The following is a 22230-nucleotide window of genomic DNA, read 5'->3' as shown; positions in this document are numbered from 1 at the left end:
GAAAACTACTCAAATGGGCGAGACAAGACTGGTGTGCCCTCTTGGCATCATCCCCTCTCTGTCCCTCGCTGCTAACTGTTCTCTTAACTCCTTATTCTCCTTCTCAAATCCGCTCACATCTCCCTCACTATTTCTGTCTCTCTCCTCAATCTCTCTACGGAGCATCCTAACGACCTCCTCTGTGCCTCGCAATTGTGCCAAGCAGGGCATGCTTGCCATCGGCTTGCGAGCTTTCCCTAAGCTCTTCTTGTGGATCTCTGACAGGTTCTCCCACCAAGTATGACCTATACTCCCGGGACCTGTTTCGTCATTGGCGCAGAATTCACTCCAAAGGGGCCATCCTTTCCCTTTGAGATATTTTCAGATCTCTTCTTCCCATACGGGACACTGTCCTACTCTACTGGTCGCTGCGACCTCTAATTCCTGGTGGTTCATAAGGCGTTCCATTGCCTTCATTGCTATTTTCTCTCTATCTCTGGGTTCTCTACTGAATTTGGAACAGGGGGTGATAAAGCGGTGATGTAAACACGGTTACGGCTTACACTATTTTCCGGCCTACAAAACTCCCGACTGTTTTACGCAACAAAATCTCTCAGGTTTACCTTATATCCCTGTTGGTACGCATGCATTAACACACTTCCGAATCTCGGAGGTTTGATCAGTATCGTTCTCACACTTGTGATTTTTCTGTTTCCAATTGGATTCCAATTCAAATTTGGGTTCTCTCGGAGTGACTAGGCCACTTATAGGTCGTGTCCCGTCAGAGGTCACCAGCAAATGTTGCTGAATGTTGCTCTCTTTCGTTGGCTCTGAATATGACGGTCAATATGGTCGCCTTCCTTAATTCTAATTATGTTTGCTCTCGAGTCACCAGGTATTTTTCGATACCGCCAGTAAATGTTGCTGAATGTTGCTCTCTTTCGTTGGCTCTGAATATGGCGGTCAATATGTTCGCCTTCCTTAATTCTAATTACGCCAGGTATCTTTCGATACCGCCACAAGGTTCAAACCGAATACTGATCAAAGACTCGATACACCAGTTAGTTAGTTCAAAGTCAAATGCTTATTTATTTACACACACAGTTAAATATACTCATGCACAAATACTACAGACTAATCTATCACTACTGCTAAAGCCTATGCTTAGCCTTGGGCACCCACTCAGTCAGAGGAACAGTGGCCGTTGTTCGGTTCTGAGGCTGCTGGGGTCAAAGTGGTGAAGGGGAACAGCTAAGGTCGTCTGTCTGGTAGCGTGCGTTGACCTTGGACTTACTTGTTCTGGTGCAGCTGTTGGACAGGTCTCTCCTCGGTGAGAGCCGGAGCGAAGAGAGCGATTCTCTCTTGGGGGTTCCTTCTTATACCCAAAGTGGCTTCGCGCGCTTTTAGGCGGGCCTTGAACTTGGCCCCAATCAATTGGGCCGTTTCTCGATCGTTCCTATCGATTTCATCCAATAAAGGGGTGGGTGTCCTGATGGCTGGGCGTGTCCTAGGTGGCCGTTGGCCTGCTTTGTTCTGGTCTCCTCTGGTGCCGGGGTGTCTGCCTTAGTATCAGTTACTGAAATGTTACTCTTTTCTTCCTGGAGATGGGCCATTAGTATGCTAATGGGCCTACAGTTTTGGTCTTGTCTGGGAGCTGCGGCGCCAATAAACAGACAAACCCTGAACCTGCTTGTTTTCTCAGTATTGTCCATTTTCCCTGCAATCTTTGCAAAGTGTCCATTTTGTAATCGGGAAGTGGCCATCCCAGATGGCTACAAACGTCATTGCAGTGTTAATGTAAGCCTACTTGTGTCAATAAAGGTTATGGGCGGAATTCTCCCACCATCGGCGGGGCGGGCCGTACTGGCACCAAAGAGAGCGTGAACCACTCCGGCGTCGGGCCGTCTGGAAGGTGCGGAATCTTCCGCCCATCCGGGGGCTAGGCCGGTGCTGGAGTGGTTAGTGCTGCGTCAGCCGGCGCCGTAGGGCCTCTGCTGGCCGTCGCGAGTTGGCGCATGCGCAGAACCGCTGCCGTGTTTCCTGCGCATGCGCAGGGGGTTTCTTCTGCGCACCGGCCATCGTGGAGCTTTATAGAGGCCGGCGTGGAGGGAAAGAGTGCCCCCATGGCACAGGCCCGCCCACAGATCGGTGGACCACGATCGCGGGTCAGGCCACCGGGGGATCCCCCCCCCCGGGTCCGGATCCCCCTGCGCCCCCCTGAGGATGCCTGCAGGCCGCCCTCCAAGCCAGGTCCTGCCAGTTTGGACCTTGTCTAATCCACGCCGGCGGGACTGGCCAGAAACGGGCGCCCGCTCTGCCCATCGGGGCCCGGAGAATCGCCGGGGGGCCACTGCCAACGGCCCCCGACCGGCTCGATCCCCCCCCGACGCCCAAAAACCGCGCCAGGAGAATTCGGCAGCCAGTGTCAGAGCGGCAGGGTGGGATTCACACTGCCCCCCATGGCGATTTTCCAACCCGGCGGGGGGTCGGAGAATCCTGCCCTATTACTATAATTATTATTATCTGCGGTTTGGGAGTACTGGTATTGCAAGTGTAGTGATAACAATAATGGAAACATATAGTGAATTAAATGAAAATGGAAAATGTTTTACGGGCCACACTCAGAACCCTAATGGGCCACACGCAGCCTATCGCCCACCAAATGCACCCCCCCCCCCCCCCAACCAATGGTCTAGTAACTAGATTCTAAAGGTGTCAATGGGTATGGGAAGAATATGGGAGTATGGTGTTGAGGTGGAGGATCAGCCATGATCGCATTAATGGCAGAGCAGGCTCAAAGGCTCAAACGGTCTACTCCTGTTCCTATTTTCTTTAACACAGTGATGAAAGGTACCATGTAATGGAGCTCGGTATCACTGGAATTCTAGTCACTCAATTAATTCATTTACGATTAGCAACCTTGCATGTATGCATGAGTAAAATTCAGTTCAAATCAAAACAAGATTGCCAATTTAAAACGCTTAAAACTGTACTTGCATTTTGTTATTGGAAGTTCTTTATTATTTTCTGTTGGTGCTGCCTCTCCTGCCGCAGGGGCTAAGGATAAAGGAGAGAGGTTTAACTTTTAGCCAAAAGTGGCTAAATATTAACTTCCCTGCATTATTTTTTTGATCCGTATGTTGCTACTCCCAAGCATATAATTGGATATTAATTTAATCCCTTTCATTAATTGGTGCAAAAACATCTTCAGCAACTATCAGGGCATTACCTTCATGCACAGTGCAAACGGTTAGAATTGCATTCTCATTTTACCCTTATGCTTAAGAGGAGAACAGAAAAAATATTCAATGTTTTACAAGTGCAAGCTTCAGTTAAATCAGGATTCTCAACTTTTTTTTTCCTTAGAACTTGCTTCCACGTTCAAAAAATCCACCTAATCCCTGCTACACAGGCATTCTTCGAAATACAATTCTACGATTAATTGCACATATTTAGTATTATTCTTGTACTATTTACTTCATGTGCAGCTTATTGCTGATGCTCAACAACAATCTTGTCAAGACATGGAGGTATCTTCAACATCACAAGCACATGCCAAGCTCCATTATGCCCAGGTTGGTAGACTGTTGCCAAGGTTGATACTGTTGTACTGAAGTAAGTAGACTGTCAATGAGGTTGGTAGCCAATAAGGCAGTTGCCAATTAGGGTTAGTTTTCATTTTTGTTATTTATTATTTATTCATTTTTTGTTTATAAAATAGGTCATTGTTATTTGTGTTGTTATAATATTGTGTAAAGGATGCACAATGTACTGTGTTGGTTGACCAAAAATTTTCAATAAAATATTTATTAAAAAAAAAAATGAGGTTGGTAGCCAATAAACGTCAGTGCCACTCTGTCAGTAAGGTTGGTTTAATGACCATGGAAGCCAGCGGTAGGAAGGATAAAGATTTATTTACTTTTAACATAAAGTCTGAACACAGCAGTAACTATCTACAATCACAGTCTCCGTTGGGACAACCAACATGCCAGTCCCTGCTCGGGCCGGCACTTATGCTCGGTTTAACAAGCCCAGGGCCTCCACCCCCTATTCAAGAAGCTCGTACTCCACGAGCCACATGAGGAGATCGATAATGGTTTCCCCATGGGCCTCGTGGGGGTTATGACAATTGATAAAATGTCACTGGAGCTGACATTGTGCTGATGAGGTCTATGGTGCTGATGACCTCGAGCTCTCATTTCTCCTTTCCTCCGTTACTCAGAAACCGAGCAGAACATGCCCAGTAAGACTGGACAGCATCCCTTGAACAGCTAAACTGATGGCTGTGAGCTTTTGGTTTCTCACTGTCTCTACAGGCCTAGGAATTAAAATGAAGCTGGTGTTGGTCAATGACTCAAAGTTGGAAGGTAAAACTCAGTGCCCTAGATCGTGTAAACTTTGGCGATTGTTGTTAATTCAACATTAAATTATCTGCGTGATGGAGACAGGGAGCAACAAACGGACACCTCAGAACCTTTTCACTGATGGCTATAGGCTAACCTTGTTCAGGACTACTACCATCTAGAAGGGCAAAGACTGCAGATATCTGGGAACCTCAGCACCTGGAAGTTCCACTCCAAGCATCTCACCAACCTGTCGCCGTCCCTTCACTGTCACTGGGTCAAACTCTTGAAACTCCCTCCCCAACAACACTGTGGGTGTACCTGCACCACAGGGACTGCAGCAGTTCAAGGAGGCAGCCCACCACCACCTTCTAAAGCACAATTAAGAATGCACAATAAATACTGGTCTAGCCACAACGCCCACATCCCATAAATTAATTTTTCAAAAACCCTGATTACAGAAGCCTCAATTTAAATAAATCTGCAAGTACATCAGTTGCTCATTGCATTTGGATGATTATTATACATTTTTACTTACTGCTGGCAGTTGAGGTCCAACTGAAATGACGCGACTGCTGTTGTCCAGTGTTGCTAAATAAAAACAGAAAGGTTCATCAAGTCGAAATAGTGCATTTTCAATCTGTTATTAAATAGCGTTAACACTATTTCATTCTGACTAGGGGGATAGTGAACTGAAGAAGTATATTTTGAATGGTCAAGAAAATTAGTCAATAATGTGCAAACAAGTCACCAGAATCATGGGCTGGATTCTCCGTTCTGGAGACTTAAGTCCCCATGCCAGCGTGAAAATGGTGGTGTTAGATGGCATATACCAATTCATGAATAGAATGGGAATAGAGGGTTACGGGCCCCGGAAGCGTAGAAGATTTAGTTTAGACAGGCAGCATGGTCGGCGCAGGCTTGGAGGGCCGAAGGGCCTGTTCCTGCGCTGTACGTTTCTTTGTTCTTTTTTTACGCCAGGAAAACTGGCGCAAAACAGCCACCAATTCCCTGTTCCAGGGGAGCTAGCAGCCAGGCAGCGTAGAGCTCCCAGAATTGCCGGGTCCACATACCAGCCCACAAAAACAGTCCCCTCCTTCGGCCGACTCATGCACCCCGGATCACCCCCCCACAGCCCCCAGCCCGGAATAATGCCCCCTCTGCCCGCGGATCGGCCCTCCCCCGACTGTGACAGTGCTGGACTGAGTCCACAGCCGCCACGCTGAGTTCCCGACGGATGAGACCATGAGGGACGCACGGCGTCCGGAACTCAGCCGGTCGGGGACGGAGCATCGTGGGGCGGGCCTCAGCCAACGATCGGAAGCCGCGGATATGCCGCTTTTCGGGGGGCGGAGCAATGTGAAAGCGGCGCCGCCTGATTTCGTCGTCATGGGGAATTCTCCGCCCCGTTGCCGAACGCGATTTCGGTGTCGGGGATCGGAGAATCCAGCCCCACATCTAAAAATAGGCAGAAGTAAGTAGGATACATATAAATGTTCTCGAAAGTGAATCAAAGTGGGGCTACAGTTCTGGTCTGTATGCACCTAGTTATACATGCTAAGTCGGGGAGGCAGTGGCGCAATGATATTGTCACTGGACTACTAATCCAGAGACCCAGTGTTATATTGAGAAAATCATAGAATAAATCATAGAATTTACAGTGCAGAAGGAGGCCATTCGGCCCATCAAGTCTGGTCCGGCCCTTGGAAAAAGGACCCTATTAAACCCACACCTCCACCCTACCCCCGTAACCCCACCTAACCTTTTGGACGCTAAGGGTCAATTTAGCATGACTAATCCATGAGACCATGTAACCAAAGACATAGAAGCAGAATTAGGCCACTTGGCCCATCGAGTCTGCTCCACCATTCAATCATGGCTGATATTTTTCTCATCCCCATTCTCCTGCCTTCTCCCCATAACGCATGATCCCCTTATTAATCAAGACCTACCTATCTCTGTCTTAAAGACACTCAATCTTCAGGCCTCCACAGCCTTTTGCAGCAAGGAGTTCCACAGATTCACCACCCTCTGGCTAAAGAAATTCCTCCTCATATCTGTTTTAAAGGATCGTTCCTTTAGTCTGAGATTGCGTCCTCTGGTTCTAGTTTTTCCTATAAGTGGAAACACCCTCTCCATTCCACTCTATCCAGGCCTCGCAGTATCCTGTAAGTTTCAATAAGATCCCCCCTCATCCTTCTAAACTCCAACGCGTACAGACCCAGAGTCCTCAACCTTCCTCATGTGACAAGTCATTCCAGGGATCATTCTTGTGAACCTCCTCTGGACCCTTTCCAAGGCTCACAATTCTCCAAATGGGGTCTGACCAAAGCCTTATACAGCCTCAGAAGTACAACCCTGGCCTTGTATCCTAGCCCTTTTGAAATAAATGCTAACATTGCATTTGCTTTCCTAACTGCCGACTGAACCCGCACGTTAACCTGAGGAGAATTGTGAACAAGGACTCCCAAGTCCCTTTGTGCTTCTGATTTACTCAGCATTTCCCCATTTAGAAAATAGTCTATGCCTAAATTCTTTCTTCCAAAGTGTATAACCTCACACTTTTCCACATTGTGTTTCATCTGCCACTTCATTGCCCACTCTCCTAGCCTGTCCAAATCCTTCTGCAGCCTCCTTGCTTACTCAATAGTACCTGTCCCTCTACAGATCATTGTATCATCTGCAAACTTAGCAACAGTGCCTTCAGTTCCTTCTTCCAGATCATTAATGTATATTGTGAAAAGTTGTGGTGCCAGCACAGGCCCCTGAGGCACATCACGGGTCATCGGCTGCCATCCTGAAAAAGACCCCTTTTACCCACTCTCTGCCTTCTGCCAGTCAGCCAATCCTCTATCCATGCCAGGACTTACCGTTAACACCATGGGCTCTTAACTTATTTAACAATCTCCTATGCGGCACCTTGTCAAAGGCTTTCTGGAAATCTAAATAAATCACGTCCACTGATTCTCCTTTGTCTAACTTCCTTGCTACCTCCTCAAAGAATCCACTTAACTTGCACATCTTTGGACTGCGGGAGGAAACCGGAGCACCTGGAGGAAACCCACGCAGGCACAGGGAGAACGTGCAAACCCCGCACTGATGGTGACCCAAGCAGAGAATCAAACCCGGGTTCCTGGCACTGTGAAGCAACAGTGCAAACCACTGTGCTACCGTGCCGCCCACTTTTTATTTTTAAAAAATGACAAGCAGACCTGGATAACTAAACACGCAATACTTTAAGTCTGTAATTAGGAAACTGTTGAGGATGTTCTGGGGTGAAATCCTGTCATGGCAGATGGTGAAATTTGAGTTCAAAAAAATCTAGAATTAAAGTCTAGTGATGACCATGAAGTCATTGTCGTAAAACCCCATTTGGATCACGAATGTCCTTTAGGGATAGAAATCTACCGTTATTATCTAGTCTGGCCTACACGTGACTCCTAACCTACAGCAATGTGGTTGACTCTTGAAGGGTCTCGCAAACCACTAAGGCCCAGTGCTGAGACAATTAGTGATGGGCAATAAATGCTGGTCTAGCCAGCGACACCCACATCCCATGAATGAATAAAAATGAATACTGACATGCCAAATTCTTCATGCAATTTCCATGGATCAATAAAGCGACAGAATGCACGGAACTACCACCTTAGTGTGATCACTGAAATGCAGCTCCTTTGCTAACTTAGGTAGGCTTTGATTGTCCGAAGGCTACGGTTTTACCTGGTTATCGGATTAGCATATATTTCTATGGACTCCTCTGATCCCTTGTTGCAGCACGCAATCCAGCAATTGCAAAACTCCCTGTAACAAAGGTATAAAGAATGGTAAAGTATTACAACATTGATCCCACTCTTCCTATTCAAACAATCTCATTACATCCAGGAGCCGGATGGGAGCCTGAGATAAATGCTTCTAGTGTATATTTGCATAGTGACAGAAACATTAAAATGCACAATATTAGCAGAGAATGCACATGTAGATCTGCGCACACATTTTATCCAATTTGAGAATTTGATAGAGATGTTCAAAACCATGAGGGGGCGCGAAGAAGATAAACTTTTCCCGCTCGGAAAAGGATCGAGAATGAGAGGACATAGATTTAAAGTTTTTTTAAAATTCGTTCATGGGATGAGGACGTCGCTGGCTGTGCCAGCATTTATTGCCCATCCCTAATTGCCTTGAGGGGGCAGTTAAGAATCAACCACGTTGCTGTGGGCCTGGAGTCACATGTAGGCCAGACCAGGTAAGGATGGCAGATTTCCTTCCCTAAAGGACATTAGTGAACCCGATGGGTTTTTACGACAATCGACAATAGTTTCATGGTCACCATCAGATTTTTTAAATTCCAGATTTTTATTGAATTCAAATTTCACCATTTGCAGTGATGGGATTCAAACCCAGGTCCCCAGAGCATTACGCTGGGTTTCTGGTTTACTAGTCCAGTGGCAATACCAATACGCCATCGCTTCCCCAAACTTATTTGCAGAAGAAAACAATATGAGAAAAAACATTTCCCCACACGAGTGGCTGGGGTTTGGAATGCAGTGCTTGGAAGTGTGGTGGAGGCAGGTTCAATCGAGGCATTCAGGAGGGCATTAGAACAGAAACAATGTGCAGGGACATAGTGAAAAAGGCAGGGGAATGGCACTAAGTTATGATGCTCATTTGCAGACAAGGTGGGCCGGATGGCCTCTTTCTGCCCCATAATAATTCTGTGATCCTGGTTCTGAATTCACTGAATCTTATCCTTAGATTACAGAAAACAGGAAAGCGCTCAGAAAAGAGAGAAAATTAAAGAGTATGGGGAGATTTTCTGTGCCCCTCCACCCACGACATGTTTCTCAGCGGTGGGAGGCAGCCAGCCATTGGCGTGATCTTCTGATCCTGCCATTGAATCCACCTCCTCATCCCCCACCCCCCACCGTCCTCCGCCCACCACCAGAGGTTCGTCGTCAGTGGGATCAGAAGGTCTTGCTGGAAAATCCCTCCCGACCACAGTGAGAGAGAAAGCAACAAACAGGAAGAGAGAGAAAGCAACAAACAGGAAGAGACAGTCAGAACGACAGGAAGACAACATGACACAGTACAAAAAGGGGAGTTCGTAGTGAAGCGACAAACCACATGGGCAATGAAACATTTAAGTCAACAAAGAGCACAGGCAGAAAACAGCAAAATAATTAACACTCTGGTCAGCATCTGCGGAGAGAGAAATGTGGTTAATGCGCCGAATAACACTCGACAAAATTGGGAGCGGTTCCCACTCTGCGGAGCATATTATGGGCTGTGATGACACCAGTTTATGGTGTCAATACACCAGTTTCTGATGATACGACACACAGGAGGGTCAAAAGGTCAGGAACCTGCCCGCATTAACTAAATATACAAAGGTGCAGACACTGTTGATGTAGTATTCTCTCTCATTCTGTTCAGACATTCGTAGAATTTACAGTACAGAAGGAGGCCATTCGGCCCATCGAGTCTGCACCGACCTTTGGAAAGGGCACCCTACCCAAGCCCACACCTCCACCCTATCCCCGTAACCCAGTAACCCAACCTAACCTTTTTGGATACTAAAGGCAATTTAGCATGGCCAATCCACCTAACCTACACATCTTTGGTCTGTGGGAGGAAATCGAGGCACCCGGAGGAAACCCACACAGACCCGGGGAGAACGTGCAGACTCCGCACAGACAGTGACCCAAGCTGGAAATCGAACCTGCGAACCTGGAGCTGCGAAGCAACTGAGCTAACTACTGTGCTACCGTGCCGCCATTGCTGAATTCCAAGTCCTACTGTTCACATAGAGCAAATTCCAACGCTCAGCCAGAGGAAGAGACCATACTCACCTGTTTCCATTGTGTTCCTGTGACTCCTGCTCATCCTTTTTGAATCCACAGTCATAACATGACATCCATAAACCGCGGTAATTGCTGTAAGCAAAAGAAGGCATTGAATCTCAATGTTGGTAAGCTTTCTGTAATTTGTTTTTCTGTGAATCATGCTGTAAAGTCTCAGGCAAGCGGCCACTCGGAGGCGATGCCTGTAGAAAAATGTGGCTTTATTCTGGTTACTATACACGCCTCCTACTCCGAAAGGGTCTCCCACACCCAGCCCACACCCGGACCGGGATATTCATATCCCAGCAGTCCAAGGAAAAGGGGGGAGGTTCGCCCCATCCCCATATTTGGGTAGATCGTATTCAGGGACTCTGATGTTGTAGATCCTTGGGCCTCCTGTAGGGTTATAAACCCCCCCCCCCCCCCGCCCCCATGTCCGATATATCATCCATTTCAACACAACGGGTAAAATCTTTTGCACTCTTTGCCAAGGGCCGATTATCTGGCGCCCGCCGCTCTGGGCCCTGAGGGGTGTAACGTACCAGGGAACGTCGCCTCCTGGTCGAACTTCGGGGTGGTTCCTCAGGCTTTTGTTTGCCGGTCATCCATGGACCTGCGTTGATTTGCATGGGCAAAAACTCCATGTCCAATTCCTGGTTGGACTGGTCGTTCTCCCGCATTTTAGAATCACAATGTTCGGTCACCCCGATGGATACCACCACCAGCTGCTCTGGAGAGAATGGCACCACCAGGCTCTGGATCCTTGGTTGGTCCTCCGGTATCTGTTCCACCTGGCTCCTGAGATGGCCCACATGCCGATTCGAGTCCTTCCTTTGCACCCGCACCCTATACAAGATTGGCCCGGAGCGTCTTAATGACCATTCCCAGGATCCATAACGCCCCATCAGTGATGTAAACGGAGATACCAGCGGCAAATTCTCTTTCTGGCCTGGTTAGCTTCACTCTGGTCTGTCCCTGCTGGTCACGGATCCTATCCTCGATGTCCGGCGAAACAAGGCTCAATCGCGTGCCTAAGCGACGACCTAAAGCTCCGCGGGTGTCACTCCGGTGATAGTGTGTGGCGTGGTCCTATAGTAGAACAGGAAACAGGTAAGGTGGGTTTCTGGTGAGCCTGAGGCCTGTTTTCTCATCCCAAGTTTGAATGTCTGTACAGCACTGTAGCGCACAAAGACTCACGAGAGACGAATAGAGTTGAAGTCGATGAGGCTTTATTAAGCGTGACTTGTTCCCCGCAGTTCAGCAACAGACTGGCCTGCGGGGGAGAACTCCTGGTTCTTATACTCCGCCTTCAGGGCGGAGCTAGAGATCAACAGCCAACCAGGACCCGGAATCTGTCAGCCAATGACATCACGGCTTCACAGTCCCACATTACCCCTAATGCATACTACCACATTCACCCCTTGTTAAAAATGAACCCGGCGGGGTGGTGCTTCGCATGGTGGTAGGGGTTTACAAGGCTGGTCCTGGGAGGAAAAAAACTTTTGCATGTCATCACAGTGCCCTACACTGGGCTATGTACAGGGTTTTTTGTTTTGAACTATTTACAGTATTCGTAAGAGGGAAAAGGAAAAAAAAAACATTCTCGTTAAAGTCCACAACATTGTAGTGTTACACCGATGCCACGAGTCGGGCGGGCGGTCTGGTCGTCCTTGTCGATCGCCTCAGCCCCGGTGGTGGTGGTGCTTGTTCCAGTGTTGTCGCCTCCGGGAGCTTTACGGTTTCTGCTTCAGCTTCACTTCTGGTCGGACCTGGGAGGAGGACCGATCCTCCCGGGAAGGGGGGTGTCGCGGGGTGCGCCGGTGGCAGGGAGGGGGTGATTGGTGTCGAGGGGGTGTGCGTGTTGCCGGCGGGCGCCGGATCTCGCAGGGAGACCGTGTCCTGTCGGCCGTCGGGGTACTCCATGTAGGCGTACTGCGGGTTTGCGTGGAGGAGGTGAACCGTCTTGACCAACGGGTCCGACTTGTTCGCCCGCACATGTTTCCGGAGCAAGATGGGTCCTGGGGCCGCCAGCCAGGTCGGCAGCGACGTTCCAGAGGAGGACTTCCTGGGGAAGACAAGGAGGCGCTCATGAGGCGTTTGGTTAGTGGTGGTACACAGTAATGACCAGATGGAGTGGAGGGCGTCCGGGAGGACCTCCTGCCACCGTGAAACTGGGAGATCCCTGGACCGTAGGGCCAGTAGGACGGCCTTCCAGACCGTGCCGTTCTCCCTCTCTACTTGCCCGTTCCCCCGGGGGTTGTAGCTGGTCGTCCTGCTCGATGCTATACCCTTGCTGAGCAGGAACTGGCGCAGCTCGTCACTCATGAAGGAGGACCCCCTGTCGCTATGGACGTATGCGGGACAACCGAACAGTGTGAATATGGTGTTAAGGGCTTTAATGACTGTGGCCGCTGTCATGTCAGGGCAGGGGATGGTGAAGGGGAAACGGGAGTACTCGTCCACCACGTTCAGGAAGTATGTGTTGCGGTCGGTGGAGGGGAGGGGCCCTTTGAAATCCAGACTGAGGCGTTCAAAGGGACGGGAGGCCTTGATCAGGTGCGCACTATCCGGCCTGAAAAAATGCGGTTTGCACTCTGCGCAGATGTGGCAGTTCCTTGTGACTGTACGGACCTCCTCCACAGAGTAGGGGAGGTTGCGGGACTTTATAAAATGGTAGAACCGAGTGACCCCCGGGTGGCAGAGGTCCTCGTGGAGGGTTTGGAGACGGTTAATTTGTGCGTTGGCACATGTGCCGCGGGATAGGGCATCGGACGGCTCGTTCAGCTTTCCGGGACGGTACAAGATCTCATAGTTGAAGGTGGAGAGCTCGACCTCCTTAAGATCTTGTCATTTTCAATTTTGCCCCGCTGTGCATTATCGAACATGAAAGCTACTGACCGTTGGTCAGTGAGGAGAGTGAATCTCCTGCCGGCCAGGTAATGCCTCCAATGTCGCACAGCTTCCACTATGGCTTGGGCTTCCTTTTCCACTGAGGAGTGGCGGATTTCTGAGGCGTGGAGGGTTCGGGAGAAAAAGGCCACGGGTCTGCCCGCTTGGTTAAGGGTGGCCGCTAGAGCTACATCGGAGGCGTCGCTCTCGACCTGGAAGGGGAGGGACTCGTCGATGGCGCGCATCGTGGCCTTTGCGATATCCGCTTTGATGCGGCTGAAGGCCTGGCAAGCCTCTGTCGACAGAGGGAAGGTCGTGGTCTGTATTAGGGGGCGGGCCTTGTCTGCGTACTGGGGGACCCACTGGGCGTAATATGAAAAGAACCCCAGGCAGCGTTTTAGGGCTTTTGAGCAGTGAGGGAGGGGAAATTCCATGAGGGGGCGCATACGTTCGGGGTCGGGGCCTATTATCCCATTGCGCACTACATATCCCAAGATGGCTAGCCGGTTTGTGCTAAAAACGCACTTGTTCTCGTTGTGTGTGAGGTTCAAGACTTTAGCGGTCTGGAGGAATTTTTGGAGGTTGGCATCGTGGTCCTGCTGATCGTGGCCGCAGATGTTTACATTGTCGAGATACGGGAACGTGGCCTGCAACCCGTGTTGGTCAACCATTCGGTCCATCTCTCGTTGGAAGACCGAGACCCCGTTTGTGACGCCAAATGGGACCCTTAGGAAGTGGTATAATCGCCCGTCTGCCTCGAAGGCTGTGTACTTGCGGTCACTTGGGCGGATGGGGAGCTGATGGTAGGCGGACTTGAGGTCCACGGTGGAGAAGACCTTATATTGGGCAATCCAATTGACCATGTCGGATATGCGGGGGAGAGGGTACGCGTCTAGCTGTGTGTACCTGTTGATGGTCTGGATATAGTCTATGACCATCCTTTGCTTCTCCCCTGTCTTTACTACTACCACCTGTGCTCTCCAGGGACTATTGCTGGCCTGGATTATGCCTTCCTTCAGTAGCCGCTGGACTTCGGACCGAATGAATGTCCGGTCCTGGGCGCTGTACCGTCTGCTCCGAGTGGCGACGGGTTTGCAATCCGGGGTGAGATTTGCAAACAAGGATGGGGGCTCAACCTTGAGGGTTGCGAGGCCGCAGATAGTGAGTGGGGGTATTGGACCGCCGAATTGGAAAGTTAGGCTCTGCAGATTGCACTGGAAGTCTAATCCCAGTAATGTGGGCGCGCAGAGTTGGGGAAGGACGTAGAGCCTGTAGTTTTTAAACTCCCTCCCTTGCACCGTTAGGGTCGCTATGCAGAAGCCTTTGATCTGTACGGAGTGGGATCCTCCGCCCCCATGCATCGCACATGGCTGGGGGGTCACAAGATGGCGGCGGGGGTGGAAAAAATGGCCGCCCCATGCGTCGCACAGGCCTGGGGGGTCCCAAGATGGCGGCGCCCCTCCTCCCCTCGTGGTGGCCGGGACCCAAAATGGCGGCGCCTGCGGGTCGCACATGGGGCGCTGGGGTGGTTGGGGAGCGTTTGAAACGCGCAGGACTCCTTGTTCTCCAGGGACAGCGGTGGCCGGGACCCAAAATGGCTGCGCCTGCGGGTCGTACATGGGGCGCTGGGGGGTTGGGGAGCGTTAGAAACGCGCAGGACTCCTTCTTCTCCGGGGACAGCGGCGACCTCCCGGGACCGGCACACAGCCGCGAAATGGCCCTTTTTCCCGCAGCTCTTGCAAATTGCTGCGCGGGCCGGGCAGCGCTGCCGGGGGTGTTTCACCTGGCTGCAGAAATAGCAGCGGGCTCCTCCGGGACGACTTGGCGTCTGAACCGCGCAAGCCTGTGGGGTGGGGGGGGGGGGGGGTTTGTCGCAACGGGGGTCCACGGAGCCCAAGGGGCTGCCGCGCGGTCGGGGCCTTACGCGCGGGCGTTTCGCGCGGCCACATCTAGTGAGGCTGCAAGGGCCCGTGCCTCTGAGAGTCCTAGCGACTCTTTTTCTAAAAGTCTTTGGCGGATTTGGGGAGAGTTCATACCAGCCACAAACGCATCGTGAATTAACATGTCCGTGTGTTCAATCGCGTTTACCGGCGGGCAGCTGCAGGCCCGTCCCAAACTTAGCAGCGCGGCGTAGAATTCGTCTAGCGATTCTCCGGGACTTTGCCGTCTCGTTGCGAGTTGGTAGCGTGCGTAGATCTGGTTCACTGGGCGAACATAGATGCTCTTTAGTGCTGCGAACGCCGTCTGGAAATCCTCTGCGTCTTCGATGAGAGGGAAAATTTCCTGGCTTACCCTCGAGTGCAGGACCTGTAGTTTCTGGTCTTCTGTGACCCGGCCGGGGGCCGTTCGGAGGTATGCTTCGAAACAAGTCTGCCAGTGTTTAAAAACTGCTGCTGAGTTCACTGCGTGTGGGCTGATCCTCAGGCATTCCGAGATGATCCTGAGCTCCATAGTCCTTTAAGCACGCTTAATAAATTGTAGCGCACAAAGACTCACGAGAGACGAATAGAGTTGAAGTCGATGAGGCTTTATTAAGCATGACTTGTTCCCTGCAGTTCAGCAACAGACTGGCCTGCGGGGGAGAACTCCTGGTTCTTATACTCCGCCTTCAGGGCGGAGCTAGAGATCAACAGCCAACCAGGACCCGGGATCTGTCAGCCAATGACATCACGGCTTCACAGTCCCACATGACCCCTAATGCATACTACCACAAGCACGTTCTGCCAATCAATTCGAGGACGGGTGATAGGGCGCGGTGCAGACATAATGGACCCCATTTTGATTCAAAAAATCCAAAAATCCCGAATTAGTAACCACAGTGCCAGTCTGTGAACACTAGAACTCTGCTGGAGCCACTCAATGGTGGCACTCAATGTAGTCGTCATCATCCAGTGTATATCCATCCATTTGGATTGCATGTCAACTATTAGTAGGTACATTGCCCCCTGGAAAGGACCCGCAAAATACACATGGAGGCAGGACCCTGGCCGGCCAGGCCATTCCAATGGGTGAAGTGGAGCTGCTGGGGGAAGCTTCTGATGCTCCTGGTACTGGACACACTGTTTTCCCAAATTCACGTCAATGCTGGGCCACTACACACAGCTCCGGGCCAACATTTTCACTTTGGAGACACCTGGGCATCTGCTGTGGAGGTCCTGCAAAATTGCCCTCCCCCGACTGCATTTGGGGATGACCACTCGGGAACCATACAGGAGCACCCCCACAGGGAACCCCACTGTCCACCACACTGAGTTCCGACCCTTTTGTGGTAAAAGCCCTCAGGTCCTCCGGGAGGGCACAGTGCAGCACGGTAGCATACGTGGCTAGCACTGTGGCTTCACAGCGCCAGGGTCCCAGGTTCGATTTCCCGCTGGGTCACTGGCTGTGCGGAGTCTGCATGGTCTCCCCGTGTCTGCGTGGGTTTCCCCCGGGTGCTCCGGTTTCCTCCCACAGTCCAAAGACGTGCAGGGTAGGTGGATTGGCCATGCTAAATTGCCCTTAGTGTCCAAAAATGTCAGGAGGGGGTTATTGGGTTATGAGGATAGGGTAGAAGTGAGGGCTTAAGTGGGTCGGTGCAGACTCGATGGGCCGAATGGCCTCCTTCTGCACTCTATGTTTTGTGTATCTGTGTGTATCTGTGCTGAGCCCTGTACAGTACAATGTGGCGGACCCTGGGCAGTATCTGGTCTGTCTGTGTCCAAGCCTTTACTTGGGCCGTTGTTACCAATGATGAGTCCATAAAATGTAAAGTTGCAACTACTTTATCGAATGCCATCAGCATCGGCGTACTGGTGGGTAGCGGGAGGTGGGTGAGAACGTTGGCGTGGGGATTCTTTGTCCCTGTGTGATGTTCCAAAATACACTCGTAAGCCTCCAGAAGGAAAGCCCAGTGCTGAATGTGGGTGGACGCCTCCAGGGAAATTGCCTTGTCCTCTTTGAATAACCCCAAGAGGAATTTATGGTAGGTATATGTCGTGAACGGTCGTCCATAGACATATTGATAGAAGTGTTTTACGCCAAACACCAGTGCCAATCCTTCCTTTTCTATTTGGGTGTAATTTCGCTCCGTCTCCGCCAAAGTGCGTGAAGTGAACGAGATGGGCCTCTCGGTACCATCGTCCATCGTGTGTATCAGGACAGCTCCAATTTCGTAGGGCAAGGCATCACAAGGTCTTCAATGGCTCAAAGTGAGTCAGCAAGTGGGAGGATGACAGCCGCTGCTTTACTTCGTCGAAGGTGCCCTGCTGCGGCAGGTCCCAAATCCACCTCTATCCCTTCTTTAACAACAGGTGCAGTGGGGCCAAGACCCTTGCCAAGTTCTGGATGAACTTCCCGTAATAGTTGACCAGGCCCAAAAATGAATGGAGTTCCGTGGGATCCTTTGGCACGGGTGCCTGCCGGATGGTTTGAACTATCGTCCACTGGGTGTAGTCCGTGCTTGTCAACCCTGGAGCCTGAATAGACTATTTCCTTCACATGGAGCATGCACCTTTTATGCTGCAGGCGTACCTCAGCCGCCTCGAACCTACGCAGCACGTCCTCCAGGTTTTTCAGATGCTTCTGGTCAGATGAACAAGTGATCAGCACAAGGTCCAGGTAAACTGCCACTTGTGGCAATCTGCAGAGGATATTTTCCATCATCCTTTGTAATATGGCACATGCCGACGAGACCCCGAATGGCAACCTGGTGTATGCATACGACCCCTTTTGCGTGTTGACAGTCATGAATTTGCATGAGGATGGGTCCAAAACCATCTGGAGATAGGCGTGGTTCATATTGAGCTTGGTAAAAGTCCTTCCTCCGCTGAACTCACATATAGGTCCTCAATCTTAGGCACCGGGTAACGATCCAGATGGACGCTTGGTTTATTGTCATTTTGGAATCCCCGCAAAGGCCTGTCAGGCTTCATTACCGGCATGACTGGCACAGCCCAATCTGCAAATTGCACTGGGTGGATGATTCCCAACTTCTCCAAGCAGTCCAGTTCGCCATCGATCGACAGTTTCAAAGCGCAAGGAATGGTGCAAGCCCGGAAATAGCGTGGTTGGGCCTCTGGGTCAACTGATATTAGTGGGGGACACGGTAGCACAATGGGTAGCACTGTTGTTTCATAGCTCCAGGATCCCAGGTTTGATTACTGGCTGGGGTCACTGTCTGTGCGGAGTCTGCACGTTCTCTCCATGTCTGTGTGGGTTTCCTCCGGGTGCTCCGGTTTCCTACCGCAAGTCCCAAAAGACATGCTGTTAGGTAATTTGGATATTCTGAATTCTCTCTCTATGTACCCAAACAGGCGCCGGAGTGTGGCGACCAGTGGCTTTTCACAGTAACTTCATTGCAGTGTTAATGTAAGCCTACTTGTGACAATAAAGATTATTATTGTTATTATATTCTGGCAGAGGCCTCCCGGATGATACCGAGGCCCTCTTGGAATACCCCCGGGAGACATGCCAGCATTTTAGCCAGTCGGGCCACAGCAAATCTGGGCCAGAACTTTTCACCACCACCAGTGGTAGATTCGGCGACTGAGCCCGTTGTCATGATATTCAAACACACACATCATGACAGACACACCAACAGACAAATCAGAACACACAACACCACAACCAATCACAGAAAGATATAAAAGCAGAAACACGACACCTGGTGGCCAGTATTAGCTGGAGACACGGACAAGGACAGACCTGCTACACGACACACTCAGGGAGACAGCACGTGCAGAGTATCCAGAACGAACTGTATACAAGAGTTAAAATAAAATAGAGCTGTACCACATACAACTGTGTTGGCTCATCTGTGCACCAGAGCACCCAACACCACATGGTACAGGAGTGGATCGATACCTGCCGGCATACCTCAGTGTACACAGACAACCAGTAGTGCCCAGGCAAAATGATAGAGCTCCCGGTTCCGCAGCCGCTCCAGTGCTACGGCGATCTCCGCGAAAACTGGCGGCGATTCCGGCAAGTGTTCGAATTGTTCCTGGTGGCAGCTGAACTCCAAGACCTGGATGATAGCGAAAAAATTGAATTTCTCCTCACCATCGCCAGTGCAAGGGCAAGAGAAATATTCACAAGGTTCAGGTTCTTCAGGAGGCTGCAAAGGTACAATTACCAGGCAGTCCTGGACAAATTCTCCAAGTACTGTGAAGAAAACGCAATCCAATCGGCAAGCAAAGGTAAGAAAAGCGGCAGTACTCACCTCGTGGCCGGGATCCCGGAGCCCGAATTCCCAGAGGCCGAAATCCCGGGCCTGAGAGAGGGCTGGGTCAAGGTCGGTGGCCATCTTGCTAAAGGTATCACGCTAGCACAGTTGCGCGAGCAGTGCGCAGAACCGGAAGTTTCGTTTGCGCATGCGCGAGATGCTGCGCATGCGCAGTCAAGAAAACGGCCATCGGTAAAGGAACAGCGATCTGCGCATGCGCAGTCGCTTCCTACGTGCTACATACCGAGCGTCAGGATGTCAGAGGCCCCAGACCGCACCATATTAAAGGGGAAATGTCCCAAATCCAATTTAAAAGGGAAACGTCCCAAATCAAAAAAACAAAAATCTGTTAAAGCTGTAAAACAACCTTCCCTCACCTGGAATGACAGCACATTGGCGCAAATTGACCCAGGAGATGAATTTGACCTCCGAAGAACCCTCCGACAAGCAGTTACCTACGCACAAGCCGATGATTCCGACCTCGAATACTTCGATGACGATCTTTACAGTGTTTCCGGACCTCGCGAGCCCAATGATAGCTCCGTGGTCCTATACGACTATGACTCGGACGAAACTTTCGTGTTGCACATAGGCGGCCCCCACATTGAATCCGACGCAGATGCGGATTCATTTTTCGGATTTGAGGATCTTCAACCCAGCAGATATGACGTCCCAACTTATCAGTGCCGGATGATGCTGCAGCCTGAAATTAACAGACAGGGAGCGGTGCAAGCCCACAGAGAGCGGCCTGCTGCCACACAGAGCGTGGTCCACGTCCCGCTCAACGTTCCCGACTTTATGAAAGAAGACATGCAAGACTCCAGAGCGCAGTCCTTGCATGAACAAGAAGTGACTCCAGAGTCACAAGCCTCCACAGCGAGCTTGTGGACAGACTCCACGATAGAAGGAACGCAAGACTCCAGAGTGCAGTCCTTGCGCGAACAAGAAGTGACTCCAGAGTCACAAGCCTCCACAGCAAGCTCGTGGAAAGACTCCACAATTGCAGAAATGCAAGACTCCAGAGCGCAGTCCTTGCACGAACAAGAAGTGACTCCAGTGTCACAAGCCTCCACAGAGAGCTCGTGGACAGCCTCCACGATAGAAGAAACGCTTGACTCCGATGCGCAGTCCTTGCAAGACCCAGAGACCATGAAGGCATGTACATTAGACAAAGATACATATGAGGTACCTGAGAAGAAAAGTGAAACGGAATGTTCTTTGGAAAATAGTACAATGTCGATAGAAACATTGGATCCTATATTCGAGACCATACATATGGGAGAATTTGGGGGTAATAAACAAGGTTCTGCAATGTCTGGGGAAGATTTAAAATTCCAAAGAAGAAAAGCCCAAATGAAGGACAACGGCAAGACAATGACAGTCCACCGACATGGTGTGCACCACCAGATGAAAACTCTGACAATTTACCCAACCCGAGTGAACAGCAAGCTGCTAATGAGGATCTATCCACGGGATGTGAGATGAGTGACGACAGCATCCCACTTCCCATGCAAAAGGTGCAAGGTGACAGACCTCGCCTAGTGCGTACCGAGGCACTCGACGATCACGGTGGGACCACTGACGACTGCGGTGGCGGCGCACCGCTTCCACCCTCGATGGCTCGAGCCTCTCCACTGGTCGGTGCATTCCTGCATGTTCCGACTCCAGAAGTGCAGCTTCAGGGAATCTCGGCTGCCTCCAGTGAACCTGTTGGGACTCCAGATGGGGAGCAGCCAAGCGCCGACTCTGATTCGCGCACGCCAGACCTTGCTCCGGACGGGCGGTGTCGCGGCCTCGGTGATGGCACGCTCAGGGTGACGGCGGATGCCACGGCGACAGGGAATGGATCGCGTGGCAGTCCCACTGGGTCGGCAGTGGCGACCAGCACCGGCGGTCCAAGACGGACACACCAATTCGCGCCATCGCCAGACGTTGCTGCGAGCAACAATTCTCTCTCCAAGGCGACATGCTTCGACGTTTCTCTGCGGAGTCGCCCTTCCGGCACAGCAGGTGGCCGGAACCAGCGTGCACGGTCTCGGCCAACCTCCACATCTGGCACAGTCATCGCCTTGCATGATATTCGTGATGGCGCTTCTTCGATGGCAACGACCCATCGGCTACAAGATGCCGTCCACCACAAACATAAAAAGAAAAAAGACTCCACCTTGTTCCTGGCATGCAGAAGCTAAGGCTGTTTCTGGGACCTTGCCACCTGTCAAATCCAGGGCAAACTTTATTGAAGCAGACAAGTATTTTCTCCCTTTTGAGTTGGCATGCCAGTCGAAATGTCCCCGCATAGTCAGCACATCATCTGACTGTTTACAGAAATTAATTGATAGAATTATAGAGACAATATGTGGTTGTTCTCAAGGACCACAAACCGACGAAGGTGTTCAGTTGCAGATAATTAAGGCCTTACTAACTACAGTAACATCTCAGCACATAGAAATACACGAAGGAACTGTGTTACAGGCTGTTAGAACGCGCTACAATATACACCTGGCCAGCAAAAAAACTTAGTAAACCAAACCACAGCCAAGGCAACACTAACAAAGATGTTGAATGTTATATTTGCACGAATGAAAAACCAAGCACTGCACGAAGTACAACAAATGGAAAAGTAGAGACTTCGGCAACAGCATCACCTCCAACAGTCCAAGGTGAACCAGTGTGACCCCAAATCTCCACAGCTGAACCGGCTTGAAGACCAGCCTATTCTTGAGGCGGTCACCCATTAGACTGGACTTATAACGCTGTTCATACGTTCAAAAAAGTCAAACACTTCTGTATTATAACCTGTTGTTGTTTATCGTTCCAGATATCGTCTGACCGGACCACTGTTCAAGTTGTTTTTTTTCTCGCATTCATGTTTTGTTATGGTACAACCTTGTTAGTGTGACGCACCCGACATCGCCCCATGTAAATAGTTACGTCATATACACATGCTGTACACAACACACACACACACTCTTAGATGCAC

At 50.6% G+C, this 22230-nt stretch overlaps 1 protein-coding gene across 3 annotated transcripts in view; it reads right to left on the bottom strand.

Annotated features, from left to right (window-relative positions):
* LOC140386585 (uncharacterized) overlaps positions 1–22230 on the bottom strand; it is a 113417-nt gene that overhangs the window by 25801 nt on the left and 65386 nt on the right. For 2 of the 3 annotated variants that reach the window (XM_072469035.1, XM_072469032.1), the window contains 4 exons: positions 10169–10252; positions 8043–8123; positions 4861–4913; positions 2977–3036 (listed from right to left, as the gene is read on the bottom strand). In XM_072469035.1, the coding sequence (XP_072325136.1) occupies positions 2977–3036; positions 4861–4913; positions 8043–8123; positions 10169–10252 (278 nt within the window). The remainder of the gene's footprint in view (positions 1–2976; positions 3037–4860; positions 4914–8042; positions 8124–10168; positions 10253–22230) is intronic. The other variant, XM_072469033.1, reaches the window with a different exon arrangement.

Source organism: Scyliorhinus torazame, chromosome 12 (assembly GCF_047496885.1).
Source record: "Scyliorhinus torazame isolate Kashiwa2021f chromosome 12, sScyTor2.1, whole genome shotgun sequence".
Taxonomy (NCBI): Eukaryota; Metazoa; Chordata; class Chondrichthyes; order Carcharhiniformes; family Scyliorhinidae; genus Scyliorhinus; species Scyliorhinus torazame.
Note: the sequence above shows the minus strand (reverse complement) of the source record. Positions and strands in the feature narration are given on the sequence as shown.